This window comes from Polyodon spathula, chromosome 51 (genome assembly GCF_017654505.1).
Source record: "Polyodon spathula isolate WHYD16114869_AA chromosome 51, ASM1765450v1, whole genome shotgun sequence".
NCBI lineage: Eukaryota > Metazoa > Chordata > Actinopteri > Acipenseriformes > Polyodontidae > Polyodon > Polyodon spathula.
In genome coordinates, this window is record NC_054584.1 from 1,526,255 (window position 1) to 1,535,979 (window position 9,725).

At 42.4% G+C, this 9,725-nt stretch overlaps 1 protein-coding gene across 1 annotated transcript; it reads right to left on the reverse strand.

The window, feature by feature from the left end:
* Nucleotides 1-491: 491 nt before the first annotated feature.
* On the reverse strand, nucleotides 492-9,725 carry LOC121306954 (relaxin-3 receptor 1-like). The gene is made up of 2 exons (XM_041238977.1): nucleotides 8,079-9,725; nucleotides 492-5,645 (listed from the first exon to the last, which is right to left on the reverse strand). Exon 2 carries the CDS (start codon nucleotides 5,571-5,573, stop codon nucleotides 4,380-4,382), a length of 1,194 nt encoding a protein of 397 aa, XP_041094911.1. The 5' UTR covers nucleotides 5,574-5,645; nucleotides 8,079-9,725; the 3' UTR covers nucleotides 492-4,379.

Genomic DNA, 9,725 nt, shown 5'->3' on the forward strand with positions numbered 1-9,725 from the left:
CAACAGTTCCATTTAAAGGGATGAGAAATTATTGGTGCACACCTCACTCTCAGTCAGCATAACTATTTTATTTATAAACGACGGTAGCCTTGTAGTGGCTATAAGAAATACCCCCTGTTCTTTACTGTAGGGGGGGCAGGTTAATGGTTACACTCTGGTATACCAGCTATACTTGAAGTCTTGATTCTGAGATTGAGACTCCTTCTGATTCATCAGGATGTGATGAGATTGAAACCGAGAGCAATCTCCTGCTCTCCTGCTCTCCTGCTCTCCTGATCTGCTCTCCTGATCCCCTGCTCTCCTGATCGTCTGCTCTCTTGATCTGCTCTCCTGCTCTCCTGATCTGCTCTCCTGATCGCCTGCTCTCTTGATCTGCTCTCCTGCTCTCCTGATCCTCTGCTCTTCTATTCTCTGGATCTGCTCTCCTGATCTCCTCCTCTCTTGTTCTCTTGATCTGCTCTCCTGATATCCTGCTCTCCTGTTCTCCTGATCTTCTCTCCTGCTCCTCTGATCTACTCTCCTGATCTCCTGCTTTCTTGATCTGCTCTCATGCTCTCCTGATCTCCTGTTCTCCCGCTCTCCTGCTCTCCTGATCTGCTCTCTTGATCTGCTCTCTTGATCTGCTCTCCTGCTCTCTTAATCTGCTCTCCTGATCCCCTGATCTCTTGATCTGCTCTCCTGATCTCCTGTACCAACATGAAGAGCAATCTTGGCTTCCTCTGACCTCTGGACAAGTGTGATCTTGTCTTGGGTCTACATTGTTAACCTGTTTGTCTACATCTTTTATATCTTGACACAGTCCTGCCGAATGAGTTGAGACATGTTTTATAGTTTGTGCTCAGGTGGAGTGGCCTGGGTCAGCTTTGATCTGGATTCACCTCTGAAAGAATGAGAATAGAGATCAAGATACTTACAATACAAACAAGTGCAGTGCCAGTGGCTATGAAAGAGCAAACTGTTTCAAATGTCAAGCTGATAAAAGGTTTGGCTGAGAAACATGAACTGGATACTGGTTTAGAGGAGTTATCTTACTCCTGCCGAACCAGTAAAAGTAAAATGTATTCATAGCAATTTCTGACTAAGGTTGCTCCTTTTCAACATTCATTTGTCAGGGGGCTTAAAAAAAATACTGTAATAAATCACTCATTATAGAGATCTGACTTCCTTATTGCAACACCATGAAACCTGTTAATTATACATCAGGCTTCACCACATTCAGTTCATGAGTCAGCTCCTGCAAAAATAAACGTCTTTAAGAAGCTCTCCTAGTCATCATACAGGATCTCCTATGTATCTAAAACAGTGCAGGACCCTTAGATAATCTAAACAGCAGAACGTTTGTCTGCTTGACATTGTTTCATCCAAAATTGGCTTTACCTTTTATCAGCACTAGAAATATTATCAGCTCTCTCCCACCAGATCCACCGAATCTGCACTGTGAACTTGGGAGACGAGATACTCAACCATTCTTTCATAAATTCCCAGGCTGTTGCAAGATACCAGCATGTTGTAATAACTACGTATTCAGATTTTATATTTGGATCATGTTTGGAATCATTCTGATTGTATTGCATTGACTAAAATATCGTTTATTCGGGAGCGTCTCTTCAGTTGCAGTTTCCAGATTAGATCAGCCAGGGTGTCTGTATTGTGGCAAAAGCGCCATCTAGTGCGCATCTGTACTGCCGACAATACACATCACTGTTCATTGGGTGATCCAGGCTTACTTACTGCTATAGAAAATTTGCTTATCTCGCCTGCATTACACAGACACTTTGCTATTCTCGCCTACATTACAGTCACTGCTGCATGGACTTTAGTCATGGAATTGAAAATGAGGCTTGGTGTGCTAGCTACTGTCCCGGCCGCTGCAGCCTCTGATCGGTGGAGTAAATCGATCATTCGTGCACCTCCAATAAAGCAGGAAGAAATCGATGACTGGGCAAATAATCATATGCAAATTCCTAACAGCACACAGCAAAGGATACAGCAACTGGATCGAGGTTCCAGTCATGAAATTGAAGGTGAATTAGCAAGCGTCTTATCTGGCTATCGGAAAGTGAATACTGCGCTGTGATTAACTTACATCCTCAAAGTGTTTATCTGTCAGTTTTAGCTCGAGAACGTTTAATTGAACTAATATGCACAGCGTTGATATTAAGTACCTGTTTAATTGTTTCCATGTGTACTGGTATTAATCGTGTGGGGGTGAATTCTTTCTAAATACAGTTAAGAGGCAGGAGAATGTAAAGGATGCCCTTTTTGTCATGCATTTTGTGACAGTGCCTCTTTGCTGATTCAAACACACTGTGTATTATTTTAACACGAATAAAAACTTAACCCAGTGACAGACGCTCACTCCCAGGTGTACTGCAGTGTCACCACTTTCCTGGGGGGCCCGTTTAATCGTTTTTTTAATGTAAAAATATGTGCTGTGGTGCACATGTAATATGCCAGCTGTTAAACAAAGTTCAAGAATACATTTTGAATTGATAAGTCTTTTATTGTGACATCAGTAGACGCACCATATACAGGGTGTCCCACGAATGCTGAAGGTGTTTGTTTTCCCAATAACTTTAAAAAGTTTTAATTGTTATTTTTCATAACTGCTGAATGTTAAGCAGCGTTTCACAATGTGTTCAGTGTTATATTTGACTATGTATGAAGTTACCGCTGTGTTTTGAATCTTGTGCAGTTGTGCTGAATTCATATTAAATGTGTTCATAATTCACGAGACACCCTATATAACCACCATATACCACAAACAGTACATGTACACACAGGCTAATATATTATTATTATTATAAATAAATGCTAATAAGTACAGCATATTTATAGTAAGATCGGCAATATTCTGAATACGAGTATTCTGAAAAAGACGTGGAATTATAACGCTACAGGGTTACACACACTGTATAATTCACAAAGTATAAGTGTATAATTTACAGTACATACATGATGTATTTGGATTTATTTAGAAAACATTACCCATTTATAAATAATCTGTTAAACTACACAGCGCCCTGCACCGAAAACAAGGTTACGTTTCTCATATTGTTATGTGACGATACATCGCTAAACCGGGTGGTTCTTGTTATTTTGCAGAAAATTAGAACCGGTGTCTCTTCTTTTTTTTTTTTTTTGTGCAGTCATTTTTTCTCTTCTTTGCTTCTTTGGGAAAGCGATGAAAATTTTTTTTTTTTCCCCTCAGGAATCACATCGAGAATCAGACACAAAAATGCAACGCCTTATTTCAAGCTGCAACTCCGCTGCAGTTTGACCGGCTGCAGGTAGCAGACAGCTGCGCACCGAGCCTCGTAAATAAAGTCTGTTTTTATTTTAATTTTAGTTTTGATAAAATATCGTTTTCAGCGTTGGAAGTAAAAGCAAAGTATATTTCGGCTGACGATCATGTCAAGAAATTTTCCAAAGAAACTTTACGTGCAGGTGGAACTGTTTTACACATCTTGTAATGTGGCTGAAGAAAACACGATCGATCGCTATTCCTACTCCTTTCGGTTGCATCCAAGTTAAATCCTGCATGGGACAAACAACAGGACGACGAAAATCCTGCATATATGGCCTGTATTAAACAATGCCAGATGCCCTTGAGAGTTTTCGGACTGTTTCTAATCGATTTCCACATCTGTGTAACTTGGTAAAGCCTTGCCTTGCATTTCCAACCAATTAAATGGATGCAGACCGTGCTGTCTCAATGTATGAGCAAGCCTTCACACCAGAGACAGAGAATGTCGAAAGCAACTTGCCTTTAGCAAATGACAGCGCTCTGTTTCAGTAAGGAAGCAACTACCACTATTTTAAGGCTTTGTAGTGCTCTGAAATATTATCTGCTTAGGTTTATTTAATGTTTAAACAGGTCTGTGAAATCCTAATTTTACTCCATAACCTACTCAGGAAAAATCTGTACATTCTCCATGATTTAAGTGGAACCCTAATGAGCAGGTCTCAAATGAGCAGTTTTGAAAGAAAAACCTGTATTTACAAAACATGTATTTTCATTATAAAACTTGATATCTGTTACTGCACTAGGCTAAATAATTCTCTGTTTGCAAGCCATGTGTTGTATTTCCTTAACTGGCTTCTTTCCTGTCAGTAACTCTGCTGTTTTCCCTGTTGAAAACATGACCTAAAAAAAACAAAGCAGTAAAGAACTCCTGGAAGGCAAGGCACGCAAACGGAGAACTTAGTGCAGTACCAGATACCTGTTTTAAGATGAAAATACCACGTGTGTTTCTTTCAAAACTGCACATTTCAGATCTTTAGCAAATGTAAGAGTAAAACGGATCAGATTTATGGAATTATTCTGTGAGCTACAATTGCTTTTGCTGTCTCTCTGGATGATAAAATGCACGGCTGTTCTAACAAATAAAGACAGGGGTCGAGTTCTTGTGCGCAGTAGTGGCTGTCGATGAAGGCAAGAGCGACCTCTTCGCGTAGGACTGAAATGCCTGCTGGCTGTGGCTTTCCATTGGGTTCAGAGGGATGGCTACCTGGGCCCTTTTGGACTCTACACCGAAGTCCAAAGCTACCAGGTAGGAATTGGAGAAAGGGAAAGCGGAGAGCCTCCAAAACAAATTCTTCAGCGCCTTCCTGAACTCTTTCCTCATCAGGCAGTAAATGAGCGGATTGAGGCAGCTGTTGGTGTGGGCAAGGCAGATAGTGACAGGGAACACGTACGTGTGGACGATGTTGTAAGCCACGTTGTCCACCTCCAGCAGCTTGACCAGGACCCCCCAGAACGTGATGACGTGGTTGGGGAGCCAGCAGATGAAGAAGGAGAAGACCACGATCATCACAGACTTGGTCACTTTATTTTGCCGCTCTGGGTGGATGTAATTGAGGTGCTGCTGTTTCAGGAAGCGAAGCAGGAGGAGGTAACAGATTAAAATGATGGCTAAGGGAATCAGGAAACCCAGAACGATTTTCTGAAGGTGATACATGGCGAGCCAGAATCCATTCCCGGGCAGACGCAGTAAGCAGGCCTGGTCGCTCCCCACCGTGTCGAGGGTGGTGAATGCGACGGTGGGCACAGTGGCCAGGAAAGCCACGAGCCAGATGAGGAAGCTGATCCAGCGGGCTGCGCAGTGCCCGTGCAGGGCTGGCGGTTTGATAGCGCTGGACACGGAGCAGTAACGGGTCACGCTCATTGCGGTGAGGAAGAACACGCTGGTGTAAGCGTTGAGCACGGTAACGGAAGGAATGATTTTACACATGACCAGACCAAAGGGCCAGCTGAAGTCCAGGGCCATTTCCACGGCCCAGAAAGGCAGGACCAACACAAACTGGATATCTGTTACAGCCAGATTGAACACGAACAGGTTGATGCTGGATTTTTGGGTGTGTTTGCCAGTTCGCAGTAGGTGTAGAACGAGTACGTTCCCAACCAGGCCCATGGCACAGACCAAAGAGTAAACTATTGAGATGCTGATTCTAAGGGCCAGCGAGCTCTGATCTTCCCTCTCATACCCCTGGCTATATGAGCTCCGGTTCACGCAGCACTCGGAGGATGAGTTGGTGTATTTGTGAAAGCTGAAGGATTCTGTCGAAACCATCTCTCTCTTGGCTGTAAGCAATACAGTTTTTCAATTGGGTCTTTTGCGGTCATCAATTTCCAACTCAATTTCCTGAAAAAAGAAAGACAAGGAAATGAAATTAAAACAGTCAGGAGCAAACTGCAGGATAATTTCTCTTAGGGGGGGGGAGGGAGCAGTTCAGTCTGCGTGCCTCAAGCCTGCCCTAGACTGGAGGCTGCACCCTTTCTCTAGGGGGGTGAGGGAGGGAGCAGTCTGAAGCCTGCTTCAACAAAGCCCTACGCTTGAGTGATATACAGTAACTGGCAAGTTAGCAAACTAAAAACTCGTTTATGATAAACTTTTACAAGCACGGCCTTTGGCAGTAGCACTGCCCATGTGTTACAAACAGAGAAAGATAGTCAAAGTATAAAAGGCGTGGCTCAACAAATAGTTTGCCTTTTATGGCCTGCAGTTTCAGAAATGTTTTATTTTAACAAAGACATTGAAATCTTTTCATTGTTAATGGCTCTTCTTAAAGGCATACTTTTAGTAATGTTCATTGGTGCTTCACTTTTCATTCTTCAGGGTTGCTTTCCATTGTGATTATAATAATTCTCCCCGCTGGGGATGCAATGCACTCGTACAGCACATCTGGAGAATCACTTATGAAATCGTTATGAAACCTGTTCCTTCTTATTAATAGTGTTCTGTATACATTGTTGCAGAAGTCATGATTATCAGCTTTGATCAATTCTGACTTATTATTATTATTATTATTATTATTATTATTATTATTATTATTATTATTATTGCATATGCATGTAACCCTTCAGAATGCTTACAAGGGAACTGTCTGCAATTCCGATGAGAACTACTATTTGCATTACATTATCAGCAGAAAGAAAGAAAGAAGGAAGGAAGGAAGCTGCTACTGAGATGTGTGTTCAATTCTTAAACACACAGAGACGGTGAACAGCGCGACAGCACGCTGCTGAAGACTCTAGTTTAGACTAATGGGGTGATCGATCAGACTCTAAATAAAGATAAAGAGCCAGCGCCAGATTACTGTTAGCAAAGCATTAACACGACTGAAGGCACGGCTATACACACATACACGTTCTCATGATGCTGACATAATTTTGAATTCATAGCACGGGGATGAATGTCAGTGTTTATTTGAATGCATGGTCAATTGTTTTACTGCGGACTTCGATGCGTAGATGATTAGGAAATAAACGTGCAGCTTTCTAACCAATTAGAAATAAACCGTTTCCATTTACAACTCCATTTACAGACGTGTGAATAACACGTTTTTTATAATTTACATTGTGTGTTTTAGAATACGAACAGTGTGATTCTGAAGGGTGTTTTAAGCATCCTAATTAATTGCATGTTTATAATATATAGATGATTTAGTGCCATCAGTTTTAATGTAAGCGGCTTGCTGTTGACTGTATTGAACACGATTCAAGTAACGCTACGCGATAACACTTCTGCACATACAAAGCATTGGCTGTGAGGTTAATCCTGAATTTTATTTGCAAATGGTTTAATGTCTTGCAGTCTATTAGCGGCTCCATCGTCGATAAGCCGTTGATAAGCTATTCAAACATCTGCAGTAAAAAAGGGCTGAGCGAGAGCGGTACTTCGTTTTCAGGAACGCAGAGCGGCATTAAGCGCAATTCAAAAGAAGCATGCATTTTTTTTTTTATTTCAAATGCTTCATTGCGTTCTGACAGATTTAAAGAGGAAAAAAAAAAAGTAACTTTCCTTCTGCGATCAGCTTTAGCGCACCAGGTGTGATAGACGTGAAGGCGATCCCTAGGCAGTCCTCCAAAGATTGTTGGAGTCTGTTTGGCGCATCTGTTTTTAACATTGCGTTCACTGCGCAAGTGGAACACGGAGCGCGCAAACAGAGCCAGCTTCTCCGAGGTCGCCTAGGTCTCTGAACATATACAGGCGGACCAGAATCATTCCAGATTGGCTCTATTAATAAACTACAGCAATGACGATGCCTGCAGATCTTGCTGTGGGCTTCGCAGGGGACGAGAAAACACCACCGGGGTGACTCCCACTGCGGCTGCCGGTAGTTTATGTTATTGTCTTTTGATACCGTACATACATGTCAACAGTCCCTATGTGGTCGGGACAGTCCCAATCTCCTAGCAAATGCCTCGCATCCTGATACAAAGAGGGTCCAGATATTTATCCATAGAGAAAAATAATTAACTGCACAGTAGCGTTAGTGAAAATCAGACACTCGTGCGGCTGACACGTCTGCTGGTCACTGACTTATACAAAGGCAAGAAAACTTCATTGTGTCTACTTTTACTGTATGACCGTATCCATAAAACACTAATTGCATTTATCTTGAATGATATGGCAGTTGATTCGGGATAATAAATAAGTAACTTAGTGATTCTCTTAACTGTTTAAATTGTGTACTACAGATGTATTCAAGGCTTGCCATGAGGTTTTGTTGTTTGTCTGTTTTGTTGTTTGACAAATTGCACCCCGCTTTTAACCAAAATAACGATTCCCTACCTCAACCATGGGACGGGTCTGATTCTTGGAGTTCATTATCAGACTCTGGCGTCTCTTTTCAGCTGTTCCCGGTGTGCGCTGCCTGTGGACTCAGCGAGTCTTCTTCACACTGAGAAGATGGTCGGGTCTCCACGGCAGGGTGGGGGGCGAGCTGGCGTGAAGTTTATTGAAGCTGTTTACCGAACGGTGGTGCTGAAGAGGGCTTTCGGATTTAGGAAAAATCTTGTCTTCTTTTTTTTTTCCCCCTGCAGAAGTTATTTCTGCTGTCAAATCGGTAGCCTTTTCCTTTGTTGGAATTTCGAAATGGTTGTTATCTGTTGTGTCAATATCCCCTGTAATTTTCTGCACAGCTTAATGTAACCGTGCGTCTGGAGGCTGTGCTGCGGTTGGGATTCGTGTTCTTTTCAGGTGATGCGGCGTGCAAATGCAAACAGCTCTTCTTCTCCTGGCAGACCTGTAACTAGCTAACTCGAGCTCCTGCCCAAACGTTCATAAATACCACCGCGACGTCACTCCTCTACGGGAGAGGCCAACCACAGACGAAACGGTAACGAGACATATAAGCAACTTCATAAATGAATTACAGACCGTGTTTGCTTCTTTGGTTTTCATTGTGTCATGTTATGTCTGTTGATATTGGGTTTGGAAGGGAGAATATGGGATAAAACAAGCAGTAGATTTCTGCCCTGGACTGGAGGGAGCCCCCATTCTCTTAGTGGGTGTCACGCTGGCCACTTTATTAGGAGCTGTCCCTAGTATCTAGTCGATCCCCCATCTTCCCTGATCTCAGCCTTGACTCCACAAGGTGCTAGAAGATGTCTGAAGGGATCCACGCCGCCATTATGATTTCAGTCGGTGTAATAGTACAGAACAACAATTATCAAAGACATGTCAAGTCACAATTTGATAAGCTCTTCTCCAGACGCATGCAAAAATGTAAGTATGACACACAGACAGAAAGATGAACGGACAGACAGACAGCTCAATAGATGAAAACACTAAAATGACCGAGTGCGACGGGCAGACAGACCGCTCCCATATACCCTGAGATGCGTTATATTTCTGAGGATAAAGAATGCTTCGGCAAGCTGTCCTCAATTGCATGTCAACAACCAATATTGGGTTGCTTTTGACAGTCATGGTTTTTCCTAAGCAAACAATAAGTGAAGGCTGAATAAACATCACGACAATACAGTAAAAATAGAAACTATTATTATCTTATTATTTTTATGAAAGCGGTGAACCATGCCAATGTGATAGGATCTCAAAGACAGTCATGACAGGGTAAGAAATTAGACAAATAATGTCATCAATGTCACAAAGAGCAGCACAGCCCAAGCCCACTGTGCACACATATTAGTCTCAGTTATAATAACACTCTGAGTAACAGGCTGGTGCTGTACTGTCGCCTTGCTCTTTCGCTATCAAATAGGATGTTGGGTGTGTTTACAGGAGATAACTGTTTACATGTTATTTTGCAGTTCTACACCATCGATAACATTGAAATGGTTGTAACTGTGAAAATGATGTCATACATCTTGCCCCTTTGTAATACAAGTCTCAAATGTTTTCTCTTAGGGAGGGAGGGAGGGAGGGAGCAGTTCAGTCTCTGTGCCTCAAGTCTGCCCTGGACTGGAGGGAGCACCC